Below are 16,341 nucleotides of genomic sequence, written 5' to 3' on the forward strand. Positions count from 1 at the left end.
ACGTCAAGTTGTTGTAATGGTTGCTCACCAAGATGTCATGCCACAGGTATGTGTGTCGTTTGGTTCTCCCCATTCACTATTACTATTGTGTCACTCGTGGTAAAATCCACTGGCTATGAAGTTAAAGGCTATGAATACACCAGTACAATGGGGTCGTTAGTCGCCTCTTACGACAAGCATAGTCGCCTTTTATGCCAAGCATTGGTTGCTGAAGCCCTGTCTGGGACCTTCACGGGTCCTATATAACTTCACCCGTCTATATCTCTGCGAGGGCGAAGAGTGGTGGATGAGGCGTTCATCGTAAAGCCGAAGGCCCAGGTTCGATTCCCCACCTGCGTACAATGTGTGAAGCCCATTTCTGGCGTATCCCCCTGTAATGAATGTGGAATATGACTAACGACGGCGTACAACTAAGCTCACTCACTCACTGAAAGGATTGTGTAGACTGGGTCCGTTCTACAAATGTATATTTGTCACTCACAAGTCATTCCACATAATCTGTTCGTCGGATTAATTAATGTGGCATGGTGTTTCGAGTGCGAGTGGTAATCAAAGAAGGAAATCATGATTGTGACCCCAATTTTTAAAATAAGAAGATCGCTTAATCTTCTTTACAGAAACATGCATTCAAACTTGTGTTTGTTTGTCACCTAATAACTCTTCCCTCGATCTCAGTTGGCTTATGATGACAGGAACTTCACCTCCGTAGCAACAAAGAACGTATTCAGAAAGACCGTGTTTTGTAATATTACCGTGTTATATCGTGGAATATAATCGTCGGTGATCACCAATGTCTTCATCACGAACCGGATGACTGGTGGCTTCACTTGGTTAAGCCCCATGGATACAGACGCTGGCGTGTGTTTATTAGCGATACAAATACGCGAGCCTTACAGGTGACAAATACACCCAAGGCTTCAAATCTTACATTTAGCGTTTATGTTATTTTGTCGTAGATGTGAGATGTGGCGCATTTGCTCTACACTAAGAAACAAAGACAAACATGTTTTCTCTATTCCACAACATGAACAAAATGAAACAAAAAACTGTGGTGAGGTTAGCGAAAATCATAAGTGAATTATAATTGTTTCATGTCTTTGGTTTGAGTTTCAAAGTAACATTGACATGAGCTAAGAAGAAAGTGGCAATCCCCAAAATGATGACTGAATGAGTATGGTTTTACGCCGCTTGTAGATGTATTGCAGCAACATCAGCGCGGCGCACACGAGAAATGAGCTTCACATAGTGGACCCGTGTGGGGACTTGTTTTCACATTTTGTGTCCAATGTTACCTTCACACGACCCCCTATGAGTGTAACAACCATGGCTTGAGAAAGCTAGAGTGGATCTGCACGGTCAACAAGGCTACTGTCACTAAGAGCATGGCTGTGTTTCACCGGACAGTTGACTTGCGTCCCTTGGCAGCACTACTGAACACGCTCATCACCGATGTGTGGCTTTCCTGTTTCGCTATCATTTCCGCTGTTAGCCCCTGATGGTTTGTGGCGTTGATGTCCACCACATTCTTGGAGATGATGTGTTTCACCATATCGGCGTCACCGACGACGCTGGCAACATGGAGAACGTTGTCGCCATCATCATCCACTAGAGTTACATCAGCTCCTTTCCTTACCAAGAAGTTAAAGACGCCCATCTGTCCCCTCTCTACTGCCCACATGAGGGAGGTTCTTCCATTGTGTCCTCTACTGTTGATGTCAGCCATGTGATTCACCAACACAAGGTTTATGATCGTCACATTGTCACCGCTGCACGAGATGTGGAGGATGTTGTTCCCGTCATCATCTCTAAGTCTTACATCTGCGCCATGTTGTACAAGAAGTTCAAACACGTTACTGTGTCCAAATTCGGCTGCCAACATCACCGGAGTCCTCCCGTACTTCCCTCTTCCGTTAATGTCAACAGCATGTTTCAGGAGGAGGAGGTTCACTATGCTGGCACTTCCGTGAATACATGCTATATGTAGGACGTTGTTGCCGTCTTCATTCACGAGGGACAGATCTGCTTGGTTCTTCACGAACATCTCGAACACTGCCTTGTGTCCTCTGCTGGCTGATGCCATGATCGGGGTGTTACCACGGCAACCTCTGCTGTTGATGGGAATGATATCGAGTGAGAGAAGACATTTAACCATCTTCACGTTTCCTCCACAAGCAACGTGCAGGATGCTGTCCCCATTGTCATCCACCAGCATCAGGTCTCCTCCTCTACACACAAGGAAGTAGAACAGTTCTATATGACCAAACTCTGCTGCCAACATCACAGGCGTTCTCCCGTACTTTCCCCTGCTGTTGATGTTGAACACGTTCATCTGCAGTAAGTGTTTCACCATTTCTACGTCTCCACCGACGCAGGCCACATGAAGAATGCTGTCATCTTCAGTATCTCTAAATGACACATCCCCTCCTTCAGACACAAGAAAGTCCAGCACCTGTCGATGCCCTCTTTCTGCTGCTACCATGACAGGCGTCCTGCCAAACCTGCCTCGACTGTTGATGTCAAAATGTCCCAGGGAGAGGATGAACGTCAGCATGTCCACCCTCCCACCACTACAGGCGATGTGGAGGATGCTCTCACCATAGTCATCTAGGAGCGTCACGTCGCTTCCTTTACTCATCAGTAGCTTGACCACGTCCGTCTGACCATGCGCTGCTGCAGACATAATGGGAGTGCGCCCATCTCTGCCTCTGCTCTCGATGGCAGCAGTGTTGTCACGGAGGAGATAATTCACCATCTCCACACTGCCCCCAATACAGGCGATATGTATGAAATTGTTACCACATGAATCACCAAGCTGCAGATTACAGTTTCTACTGACAATCAAGTTAAACACATGTTTATGTCCCTCCTGAGCAGCTAACATTGCTGGTGTACGTCCGGATTTGCCTCTACTGTTAATGTCAAATATAAACCCTGACAGTACGTATACCACCATGTGCAGGTGGCCTCCGATGCAGGACACATGCAGAATATTGTTTCCATCATCATCTGTGTGAAACATATTGGCGCCTTCACATAGGAGAAGGTTGAAGAGTTCCTTTTTGCCATATTGTGCAGCCACCATCAGTGGCGTCCTTCCCTTTCGTCCCCGGCTGTTGATACCAAATATGTGTTTTGCGAGAATGTTCTTCACCATCGCTACGTTACCTCTTATACAGGCAACATGGATGATGTTATCGCTTTCATTATCCAACATGGATATATCACCACCTTTGTCCACAAGGAGATTTAATACCCTCTTATGGCCACCCCATGCTGCCTTCATCACCGGCGTTCTGCCATACTTTCCCCGACTGTTTATGTCCACAATTTGTTCTTGTAGGATATACTTCACAATATCCAAATAACCTCCCAAACAGGCATGGTGAAGAATGTTGTCTCCATCACCGCTCACTTGTGACAGGTCACATCCTGTGTTGACAAGTAGGTCAAAGATTTTCTTATACCCTTTCCGTGCCGCCAACATTACTGGAGTTCTCCCGTTTGTTCCACTGCTGTTGATGTCAACAAAGGCAAGTTTCAGAACAAACCTGACCATTTCTAAGTCACCCCCAAGACAGGCAGCATGAAGTATGTTGTTGCCATTATCATCCACGTGAAGCAGATCAGCTCCTTTCCTCAACAACAACTGTAACAGTGATCTGTTTCCGTCACAGGCGGCAACCATGATTGGCGTTCTCCCGTTCTTCCCTCTTGTATTGACATCAGCTAAACCCTCAGATAAGAGGTATCGCACACTTTCTATACTTCCCTGTTTGCAGTGTTTATGGATGTTGGTGTCAGTGGAGGAGATCTGTGGGGTCATGCGAGTGCACAACATCATGTTGGTTCCTGAAAGAGTACAAGACATTCTGATGATATATTCAAAGGGGCACAATCACGGAAGGATTACAGTAGCATGTACAGTAGTTCTATAGAATCAAACTGCCCTCTGCACTACATGGAAGAAGGGAGTAAGAAGGATGAGATCACCATGTCACAGAAGATGCTTGTTTCTTTATTTTCATTTTTGCAAGGTGCTACTGTATAAAATGTATCAATAATTTATCGGTAACAAGAAAGCTTGGTTAAATACCCGGAAAATGTATTAGGCATGTCCAAGTCGACGTTGGGAAAAGCATAAGATATAAACCGATTCATCTGTGATCAAGAGGCAGAGATCACATTGACATTTTTAGCATTGGGAGTCCTTTATTATGAGATTCAAAGGGAACCTTTGCAGACTCGATTATTTACACAAAATAGATGGAATATTGCTGAATGAGGCGTTAAACAAACAAACAAACAAACAAACAAGTCATTGCACACAAAATTGTTGACGCGTATGTGATTGATTCATCTGTGACTAATATGTGACAACAATGGCGTACAACCCGTCACACTAGAGTTCCTGAACATCAGTTTAACGCCGATGACAACACTCCAGCTTGAATATGTGTACAGGTTAATAGCACTGACAGAAGGTACAGTTTAAGTATCGGTGGATGCGCATAAAGATAATATGACAAAACTTACAGACATACATAAACGGAATCTCCTATCCTTCGCAGACGACGCTGATTGCTAATCAGACAAGTCAACGCACACACGTAAACACAAAACCACCAAACCAACACAATGTCACAAAACATACACAGAGGCACAGAGACACAAACATGCGACATGTATAATGAAAGCAACAAACCTTGTTCAACGCTGGAAAATGTCGAACACGGGCAAACTACGTAAGTTCCGTTGAGATTATACCCTTTCCAAGGTGTTATATTCTCACTCAGCTCGCACAATCACTTCATTTCGTGTTTTGACAGACGGTGAAAGCTGACAGGTATTACTGCTGACAATGCACATTTAAGTGCAGCTGAATGAGCGGCCGAGTATTTAAGCCAGTGAATGTATATGTGAACAAGCCTAGACACTGAAATGGAGTATAGCTCGACATGTTACGTGCACAGTACATATGTCTGGATCACCTTGTTAACCATGTAAAGGTCTTCATTGTGCTAGCCATAGACTGCGACGCCGTACACAACTACAGATCACCATGTTCCTGTATAGCCCAGCACGCACGCACACACAACTATTATCCAGCTTATACACACCTGCACCTTTTTATTAGAATTATGCAACAGCTCACTACATACACAAACAACCATGTATAATCCCACACAACCATTAAACACGTCTATCCAACACAGAAACACACACACACACACACACACACACACACATACATACATTCCCATTACATGCATGTACCATCCCAGTACACACATGCATCAACCCAACACCCCCTCCTCTTCCCCCATTAATACACATACATACACACACGCGCGCGCGCGTGCACACACACACACACACACACACACACACACACACACACACACACACACACACATATTAAAACTGGGAGTGGACCGATAAATTGCTGGTGGTGATACAAGGGAGACTACTCCGTCACTCTCAGCTCTTGAGAATCCGTCAATCACCTTGAGTTGCGCGAATTACCGCTGTACAATCCCTGTGAATCAAAATCTCCCCAGTGAACTGCACTCTAACTCAAAAACATGACTCAAACTAAGGACAAAGTAAATAATAAAAACACGCCAACTCTGCAGAGTTTTGTTATAATTTTGTCAACAAAGTATTAAAGTTGTTTAACAAACCATTATTATTTTCATTCGATACCGAAAGATTTGTGGCATGGGTGTAGCAACACAGTGTCTCGTGTTTGTCACAGCACCGTAAGGGAGGCCACTTCGTTCGCGTAGACTGTAGTACAATAACACCATCCTGGTTGCGCGTTTACCTGCATCGTTATTTCAGTCCTACCAACACAGTGACAACGTGGAAGTTCGGGAGGTTGGTGGTACTCAGTGTTTAGCTTGGTGTAAGGGAGACTACTCTTTCTTAGGTACACCACATCTCGTATGATGTCAGGGTTACACATCACCAGATATTTCCCTTAGCCTTATATAGTAACGCAGAACCTTGTGACCCAGTTCCGTACCAAATGTCACCTACTGGAATATATTCACACAATATGCAAGTCATGGTGATAAAAATGACAGCACTAAATACTTAAAATTGTCGTCAGGTCTAATTACCGGTTGGATCGGCTTTTGAAAAAAAAAACCCATAAAAATCTCACACTATTTCATCCAATCACAGTTGTCACATGTTTCTGTCTCTTCACTTGTTTACATGCGCACTGACTCAGCGAGCAAATGATTCTAAATTGATTCAATCTCTTGTACAGGATGCTCTATTGCCCGAGGCCACTGACTAAATCCTATCCAATACTATTTCATATTTTGATGCGTACCACATGCTCGCGAGTTTGTTGGGTAAACAATTCAATTGTCGCTGGATGCGTTTGTGACAGATGTAGTGTTCAAGTGTATACAATCCGTAGATGTGTCACCTCCTGATTACCGAGTATTAACCAGGAACATTCTGGGCATCGACATATGAAGATAGTCGACACAAGTTGTAGTTTTATGCCACGGTTGACTCACCGTGAATTTACACATTTTCAAACATACTAACAGTAATGAGTAGCACACTGACTATCACATTGTCTTGTCCAGTCACAGTCATATCAACACTGCCCAGTCACAGTCATATCAACACTGTCACAGCCATATCAACGATGTCACAGTCATATCAACACTGGCACAGCCATATCAACGATGTCACAGTCGAATTAACAATGTCACATGCGTATCTCCAACGTCACATCCATATAAACACTGAACTAGTCATATCAACAACGTCACAGCCATATAAACACTGACTCGATCACTTGTACAACGTCACATCCATATAGACACTGACGCAGCCATATCAACAACGTCACATTCGTATGAACACTGACGCAGTCATATCAACAACGTAAACACAGTCAAAGTATTATCGACACTTTCATTCAATCACAACACAGTCAGAGTCACTGTCATAACTGATACTGTTTTGATCTTGTACATGAAGATAAGGTTCGTCATTTCGATTTCACGTCTTGCCATAGTGACAGTGAAGTCTGTTTTCAAACATGCCAACACAGCTGGGACGAATGTTCTGCAGGAAGAATACTGGACAGTCTCTGATATTCAGTCACACAAAATTAGAATATCCATCATAGTAAGAGACATGGTGAAGGACTTTTTAAAACCAGATTTCATCGGTCTAGTGATAAAACACCTGGAACAGGTCCATGTTTCGATCTGGATGTCCTTGTTACCTTACAGAACGCACAATCTTAGAATGGCTGTGTTCGGAAGATGTGAACTATTGTCCCTTGATGTAAGTTTAGACTGCAAGGTTTGGGACAGCCTGATGACACATTGTCTGGTAGAATAAACGCTAAACCAAGTGCATTGTCGCATTTAACCCAACTTTGGCTGACTGGTATTCTAGCTCATTTCCTGTTGCCTCATCTGTGAAGTGAGGTAGCCGAGTGGCTGCTGCGTTCGTTCGTTACAACCAAGACCCGGGTGCGATTCCCCGCACTCTGGTGCCCCTAGCCATGTTGTTGGAATATAGCTGAAAGCTGCGTAAAACCAAATCACTCCATTCACTGACATTAACATACGTTCAAAATTGCTGGTCCAAGTTGCCTTTAAGCTATCCCGACACCAATGCATTTGCTGTTAATGCAACGTGTTTATAGTGACCAATCCTCAAGCGTGTTGCAGGCAGATATATTACCTTTTACATATTTCACTTAAGTAATATACTCTTCAAAACTAGGGGATCTTTTTTTAATTTACGACTATTTAGGAGATTAATCTGAGTCAGTCGATGTTGATATGATATTATTGAATGTTTTGAGAGTGTATCACATTTGCTCTTCCTTACAACCATAGTTATTTGTAATGCAGTCGCTTTTGCAAGATGATTGGTGTATGGCATGTAGTTTGCATGTATACGATTTTCATTTAAAAACAAACGACTAGAAACAAACAGGAACAAATGTGTGGTGTAAGATGAGTGTCGAAATTAATAGTTCTAAGTGACTTCTTGAAAAAACATCAAAATCAAGAATGGGACCCCATGCACGTGTATGGGGCTACTGCCTTGTGCACGTGCATATCAACCGTTGTGATTAGGGATGATAATAGAGGGAAATGGTGGTGCGTTCATAAGATGTCTGTCCTTGAAACGTTTGTTAACGTTTACACTTCCTGTCCAAATTGAAAGTTCATTATCCCCTACTTTTTGCAAAGAGTATATATCACTTATAATGCCCGACGTACTGTTTACACGGTGGCGAGAGTTTGGAAGTCTGTATATTTTAATCACATGACAAGAATCTCTGTCAGTGGCACAGGCTGAAGGACGGACAACATTACATTAAACCACTCGAACCACTCCACGACTCAAAGGCCTTACAGAGATATGACTGTTGTATATAATGAATGCAGCTCGCCTCCTTACAACACTACTCGGAAATGAAATAATAGGTTAGGCAGTGTTAATACACCGTTGTGTATGCAATAAGATTTCCGACACGCGGAATGCCGAAGCCGATCGAATCCAGCCCAACGCTGGTGCTGTCAACGTGGCTGGAATTAATACACGAATTTAAAAGGTGAGTTCTCGCCGTATTTGGTGATCCATGATTTTGGCGTGAAATTGCGGAAGTAGCTGTTTTCGATGATTCATGGCGTATAACTTTTGAAATAATGATCTGATTGAGACTATTTATAGCTCATTTTGTAGGAAAATCATCTGACTTTCGATCCGTTGGCCTCGACGGGGCCTTAAAAATACGAGGGTTGGCTGAAAAGTTCTAAGCCTCACTGTGAAAAAAAGTTACAAAGTCCACGTTTGTAATTTATTTTTCTACATAGTCCCCTTCCAAGTTCACACACTTTTGCCAGCGATGCTGCAAGGCCCGAATCCCGGTCAGGAAGAAATCTTCTTCAGCTACCCTAAAAAAATCAGTCACAGCGGAAATGACGTCATCATTACTTGCAAAATGGCGACCGGCGAGTTCCTTTTTCATTTTGGGGAACAGGTGGAAGTCAGAAGGAGCCAAATCAGGTGAATATGGAGGATGGTCAATGAGTTCAAAGCCACAATCGCGGATTGTTGACATGGCCACCACCGATTTGTGAACAGGCGCATTGTCTTGGTGGAAGAGGACACCTTTAGCGATCATCCCTCGTCGTTTGGCTTTGATTGCTTCTCGCAACTGGTTCAGTAGATCAGCATAGTATCTGCCGTTGATAGTTTGACCTTTTTCAAGATAATCAATGAGCAGAATACCCCTGGAATCCCTAAAGACTGATGCCATCACCTTTCCAGCTGATGGAACAGACTTGGCTTTCTTCGGAGCTGGTGAATCAGGATGCTTCCACTGTTTTGACTGTAGTTTTGTTTCTGGTTGAAAGTGATGTATCCAGGTCTCATCCATGGTTACAAATCGTGCCACAAAATCATCGGGATCTGCTTCAAAACGACGAAAATTGTCAAGGGACGTCTGGAACCTGACACGTTTCTGTTCTGCTGTCAAGAGCTTTGGCACCCATCTTGCAGAAACTTTCGTCATTCCTAATTCGTTGGTGATAATATGCTCAACCCTCTCATGAGAGATGCCCACTACACTAGCAATATGTCGAGTAGTCAATCGTCGATCATCCATCAACATATCGAGCACTCGCGTGATGTTTTCTGGAGTGGTTGCTGTTGAAGGCCTATCTGAGCGTGGGTCATCATCAAGGCTTTGTCTGCCACGCTAAAATTCTGCAGCCCACTTCTTTACTGTGGAAAATGAAGGAGCATCATCCCCTAGAGTGGAGACCATGTCAGCATGTATCTGTGTTGGGGACATCCCTTTCTTTTGCAAGTACTTGATGACTGCCCTGTAGTCAGTTTTGTCCATTTCTGATGATTTCAGAGGGTAGGTTTACCAAAAGAGCTGTGGTTGAGATAAAACTATTAGTACGTTTGTAGTTCTTGTGTCTATGATTCACTAAATGATTGTCCTCATTGGTGGCAATCACCTGTCTCTACCTGGTGGGGAAAAACCACTCAGGCTGAGAACTTTTCAGCCAACCCTCGTATTTTACGCCGTGACATGTAACTTTGATCGAGGAGGGGGTGGTTTCTCCGTTACACCCCTTTCCATTTATATAGTGCTAGGGTAGGGTCTATACACGTCCGTCGAACCCCGTTTCTAAGCCATACAAGCCCCTATGTTTTCCATGACATTCATGTGTACATACGGAGTGTTTAAGCGTCACCAGTGTCAGAACGTTTACGTTCGTCAGGAATAAGGACACACGGGTAAAGTAGCTATGGCACGTCAACATCGGCGATCGGGATCAGCGTTGTTACGAACTATGAGACGCTAAAATACCTGATATTGTTCAGTGGTATTGAACGCAGACCAGGTTGAACTTGTATTCCTCCTTCATTTTTGGTGTTTCAAAGGTGAGGTTCATCTGTTATAAGAGGGCGACATCTTACTGTTTGTGGTGAATTTAAGGTCCGCGGTCTGCAGTAAAAAGATGACATGTAATGTCATATTCAGTGTAACTGGGAAGGTCAGAAACGATGTCCGAGATGTGTACTTTATTATGATCAGTACTGTAATATATTTATTCTTACATTGCATTGTCATTAGGTAGACTATGATACAAAGGCACCATCAACATCTACACATCGTTTTGTCACACGCCAGTTACTTACTTGCTGTACATTGCGCAGCTGTTTATCTCCATGTTATCTTTCTGGACTGACGTTCCAGGCTGGGAACGGTACAAAGGTAACCGGAGGTCCCAGCCATAACTTCATCCAGGCGACAGACACAGAACAGCTGGAAGCATCTCATCATGCACCTTCTAACTTCGGCAGTACTTCTTGGAGTGGTCGCCGTGGCCTACGGTGTCGTTACCTTCAATGCCTACGATGATGCAGAGAGGGATGTGCTCGACATTTTTCACATTTTGATGCGACCTCGAACACCAGAGAGGTACATGCCGAAGTCGTATTTCCAGAAACACGTGAGTAAGATCGCATATATAAAGAATCATCGCACCGATATCCTAAATCCATACCGATCTGAAAAAGGTTAAACAACATAAACAACATTTACGTTGATAACTGTCTCCGCCGCTTTTACATGTCACTTGAGCTTTAAAACAGCAGTCAATCCAAACATCACAACCCCCGTTAGCACCCTTTTCCGATTAAAAGAAGCTAAACTGGCCAACCCCAGTTTTGCTTTAATATATTTGTGTTCACATTCAGCACAAACCACCATTATAAGAATACAGCAGTGATATAGGACCTGTCACCCATCCAAGGATGCCAACCCCAGAATCTGTCAATAGAATTATCTGAACTGGGACAATCGTTGGCTCAGACATGGAACACCATTCCTCAAGCCTTTTTCAATTGCTTAGTTTCGTCTGTGCATCATCCTTGTCAGGAAGAGCATCAACGCCAAAGGTGGACACACACGATACAGAATTTGTGAAGTGGCTTTTTGACGCCACATGTCCTCAAAGACGTGTCACCATGCCGAGTATCAAATCTAACAGATTTCGATATTACCCTGTCAACAGCTAAACAGTGGTTAAGGAAAACAATACACATCATGTTATAATCTCCTTTGCATTAAATACGATAGAACTTAAAATGATGCTCACTTAATTTCTTCCACTAGTATATTTATTTTCCCTTCCCACAGTCATCAATTTCCTTATTAGTGTGACTCTGATGTGGGTTAACACAAGTAGAAACATCGATCTTTGAGCAAGAGTATGACAAACATGTTTTGGCATGAAAGTGACGTCCAACACACAATGTATCTAGTAGGTATCTTCGTGCACATAAAACACCGTTACCTGTAAACGAAACATAATGCGTCTTGTACTGCACAAGACTAGAATTATAAATGAGTGCAACATAATTTTATTACACTTCAAAAGTCACACACCGATATTTTTTCTGGAATGACCAAACCTTCAAAAGCGATTATCTCGACAGTAGGTTTGCGTGGCCTATCACTATCTTTTCCCGACTCTTTCATTTTTGGCATATGCTAGTGAGGATGATTTCGGTGAAAACACTTGCAAGTTTTTCATCTTTGACCTCAATCAAATACATGCCATGACGCCTTCACTAATGAATGAGTAAATTTAGGTTTACGCTGTGCTAAACAATTGACACGCCATATCGTGGCGTTCTGTAAGTGACCGAGTCTGAATTGACAATCCAGTGATCAACATCATGAGCATCATGTGTCAACGAGCCTTACCAACCCATCCCAATATCGACTTTTACGACAAGCACGGGTTCTCACGAATAGCAGCACTGCGCATACTGAGAGTCCAAGGTCACTGATGTAAGACTCTAACTATCTCTGCACGACTGACAACAGGGATAACACTCGTGGATCTCAAGCACATGCTAACCGTCATCTGTACTGAATGTTATCTCACCGCTGATAACCATGAAGAGACATCTGTGTAACTAACACAAGTGTCCTTCAAACATATTATCTGTATGCTGTTTACACCATCGAATATGACCTATCGCAGAGAACATTAAAACTGCCATATCCGGAGAAATAGCTGTATCCCCGTACCTTCAGCAACGAACTTTTTGGTGATCATTGAATCCATCAAGAAACTAATTTCCTTTCCATTTCTTCTTGGAATTCGTTGTGTTTTCGACAGTGACTCCCGCATCACTTACTTATACTTACAGCACATTGGCGTCAACACCATGTATCGGGCAGCGCTGCAACGTTAACAGTATTCCATGACTGGTGCCGTTCGATGTAATACGTATGTTTATGTGAAACACAGACATGGAGACATTCTTAGAATATCCGAAAATAAAATTCCTAATTGTTGATTTTGTACGAATGTTTTTTTCACACAGGGAATAAAGCCTGCAGCAAGACTTTCAGTGTGAAGAACTGCGGCAACCCTGCAACTGAGGCAGGCAGGCTTGTTAATCTTCAAGTGACCCCTGACCCCATACAACTTCCTGGTGAAATAGGTGTGGCCTTCTCTCTGAACGTCTTCAGGACAATCCAGTCTCCTCTGAAGGTTTGGATTGTAGTTACCTGTGCCACAATGTGAACAACATACTCTAATATATGTCTTCATTCACACACTAATTCCTGGGTCATAAACCGTAATTTCGTTTTTTTCTGGTTTACTGGGGTCATTCAATGCTTTTAGTTCATATTAGTTTGACTATTTCCTCAAAAACAATTAAATTTGCTCTGTTCGAATAATGAAATTTCACACGTTATGAAATTCATACCACGCTATTTTGAACGGCGGTAATGAATATAGTCAACATCATTCAATAAATGTCAGGCTCATTGTTTCAGGGACTATAAATGTTTCAGTGGCAGCTGACACACTCGCCTCATGTTTACGTGACTGTTAGACTGTTTAAGTAATCGCATCCATGGGCCAATGATTTCAGAAATAAATGTCAGTGAATATACGCATGTTTCACAGAGATTGTAGGCATGTGTTAGTGTATGCATGTGTCGGGTTGACAGTTTTCAATGACTGTTTGCATGTAGCGATGTATGTTTTGAAATATCACTGCAGACAAGTGGGAATGGCTGTAGACAAGTGGCAATGGCTGTAGACAAGTGGCAGTGACTGTTGGGACGTGCCAGTGCCTGCAGGCTAGGCTAGTGGCAGTGACTGTAGGCAAGGGACAATAACTAAAGGCATGTACCAGTGACTGTAGGCAAGTGGTAATGACTAGGCAAGTGGCAATGACACTAGGCAAGTAGCGAGGACTGTAGGAAAGTGGCAATGACTGTAGGTATGTGCCAGTGACTGTAAGCAAGTGGCCATGACTGTAGGCACGTCGCAATGACTGTAGGTATGTGTCAGTGATCGAAGGAATATATCACTAACTGTTGTCGTTTTTCAACGAAATACTCAAATGACTGTCTACAAGCTGGTAATGTTACTGGTGTAGGAACACAACTTGACACATTTGTGGTGTTCCTGTTTCCGTTACTGCATACTTGCCTCTTCCACCCTTGCAGACCTCAGTGCAGATCAAGAAGAGAGTAACGTCCAACTGGATCAGCATCCCTTGTATCGACCAGTTCGGATCCTGTGACTACGATGACTTCTGTGAAATCCTGGACATGATACCGGAATGTCCGCAACCATTCATTGACCACAACGTGCCCTGTCAGTGCCCCTTCAACCAAGTGAGTGTAGAAACAAACAACCGTTATATTGTACATGAGTTAATGCCCTTATATCAAGAAACCCAACCATACATACGCTGTACACAAAATGCTCATACAATGGCGTGACACTGTGTCATTTCAAAAGACGAATGTCACCAGCATAATCCGTTACGCTGACAGCCATGTTGTCATTATATGATGGCAGATCTTGGGAGACGTCTGTAAAATGTTTCACCACTGGACCTCCTGTGCTCGAATACCTCTGTGTAGTGAACTAACACATATAATAATATAATTTTACGGTTGCCCACCTTTCCGGTCAGGTAATCCGATATAATCCGGATTAAGGGTAGCGCTGGAATTGCTGGCCCGTTATAGTCAGTTTCAGTGAGCCCAATAGGAATTACAAGTGTTTATGGATGATCAATTTTCTTTTGTTTTTTGTACAAGGGCGACTTTTTGTTGTAGGTATGTATAACATCTCAAGCATTTGAGTGTGCACAGTTCAGTTGACAGTCAATTACTGTCACTTAAACACACAGGAAATGATGTTCTACTGATAAGTCTAACGGTTCCTAATGGTCGTGGGGTCAATATTTAGCCAACTTTAGGATTAATTATATTCTAAATTTCACTTTTAATTAAGTCAGGAAACGGTGACAGAGTCCACTGGAAAAGTCAGAAGGACAACGAAAAGAGGTTAATCCCCTGTCTGGAATTATCAGGCTTCTCGTCAAACAAATCAGTCAAGTGGGACTAACCCATAAAGTTGATAGAAAAAATTAATTCACCTTTAAAAGCTGAAAAGGAGCCCGAACAATATGGGAGATTTAGACCCAGATGGAATCTAGAGTTGTTTCACTTAGAACTTTAGCATTGCAGAATAGGCTGGGTGGAAGTAGAACGTAATGTGAATGTGAATTTTGTATGGACTCTTTCTCTCCGTGTGTGTATGTGTGTGTGTGTGTGTGTGTGTGTGTGTGTGTGTGTGTGTGTGTGTGTGTGTGTGTGTGTGTGTGTGTGTGTGTGTGTGTGTGTGTGTGTGTGTGTGTGTGTGTGTGTGTGTGTGTGTGTGTGTGTGTGTGTGTACACACTGTACAACATACGCCAACGTGTATCCTGTTTCCAGGGTAACTACACGCTGCCCATGACCCAGTTCGAGGTGGACGCTTCCTTCTTGCCTGCCGGCGACTACTTTGGTCAACTGAATATGACTATGAACAACGCCCCAGTGGCCTGCTACCAGGTCTACCTCACATTCACCTGACATTGTCCACCTTCAGGCACAACTCTCCTAGTCTACCAACATCCTCTCCTCTACTGTTATCACCATTTTGTCTACCTGTAACCAACCTTAAGTCTACCCTAACGTAGTCGCACATTCGATAGGAAACATATAACGATAAGTGTTTTAGTCTTGTAGAGTTTCACTACCGGGATATGAACAAAACTCGACATATGTCAAAGTTACATCCCACCGAAGTAGTCAATAAAATCTACGCGACTTCTGAGGACAACCATGTCGTGTTCTGGTGCCCGAGCTCCTGTTTAAAATGCAACCTATGTGAATTGCTGGAGCAGAACGTTTCTTTGTAACTACCGAGGTTGAAGGATTAAGATGAAACTGATGGACTGGTCTGTCACCACATTGGAATATGTACAATGAGTGACCTTTGTGTAGTCATGCATGAAGGTACCTACGCGTGAGAATAAAAATTCTGGAAAACAGATGAAAGAGAAACAGGTGTTGGATCAGCGTATCACTGTGTAAAGTTAATCTTGTTAGGAACTCATCTGATGTAACACGCTCTGACACACCTCTGCTGTTGGTGTGGCTTCATCATTCACTTGTGAATTCCTTATCGAACATGTGTGATCGCTGACGTTTCAGTGTCACGGAACTGCCGACTCTAGATAATATCGAGGACCAGAAGCTATGTGCATATCCCGGATTCGAATCCCGATTTTCTGTAATAGTCAAACTGCTAACGAAAACATTCTACCTTTGTGAAACGAATGTGGCTTGAGATTAGTTTATGTCCGTTGCACCCACCTATCCAAGCCGTCTCGGTGAAACAGTTTAATTGAAACATTTCAAGTCAGCTGATGTCTTATCCATATTCGGGCAGTCAGTA

The 16,341-nt window shown here is 43.1% G+C and overlaps 1 protein-coding gene and 1 pseudogene across 1 annotated transcript; one reads left to right on the forward strand and one right to left on the reverse strand.

Moving 5' to 3' along the window:
- Positions 1-1,393: 1,393 nt before the first annotated feature.
- Positions 1,394-3,841, reverse strand: LOC137282220 (serine/threonine-protein phosphatase 6 regulatory ankyrin repeat subunit A-like). Its single transcript, XM_067813955.1, has one exon. The coding sequence runs from the start codon at positions 3,839-3,841 to the stop codon at positions 1,394-1,396; it is 2,448 nt and encodes an 815-aa protein (XP_067670056.1).
- Positions 3,842-10,853: 7,012 nt separating this feature from the next.
- LOC137282090 (ganglioside GM2 activator-like) lies at positions 10,854-15,947 on the forward strand (annotated as a pseudogene).
- The last annotated feature ends 394 nt before the right edge of the window (positions 15,948-16,341 follow it).

This window comes from Haliotis asinina, chromosome 4, assembly GCF_037392515.1.
Source record: "Haliotis asinina isolate JCU_RB_2024 chromosome 4, JCU_Hal_asi_v2, whole genome shotgun sequence".
Taxonomy (NCBI): domain Eukaryota; kingdom Metazoa; phylum Mollusca; class Gastropoda; order Lepetellida; family Haliotidae; genus Haliotis; species Haliotis asinina.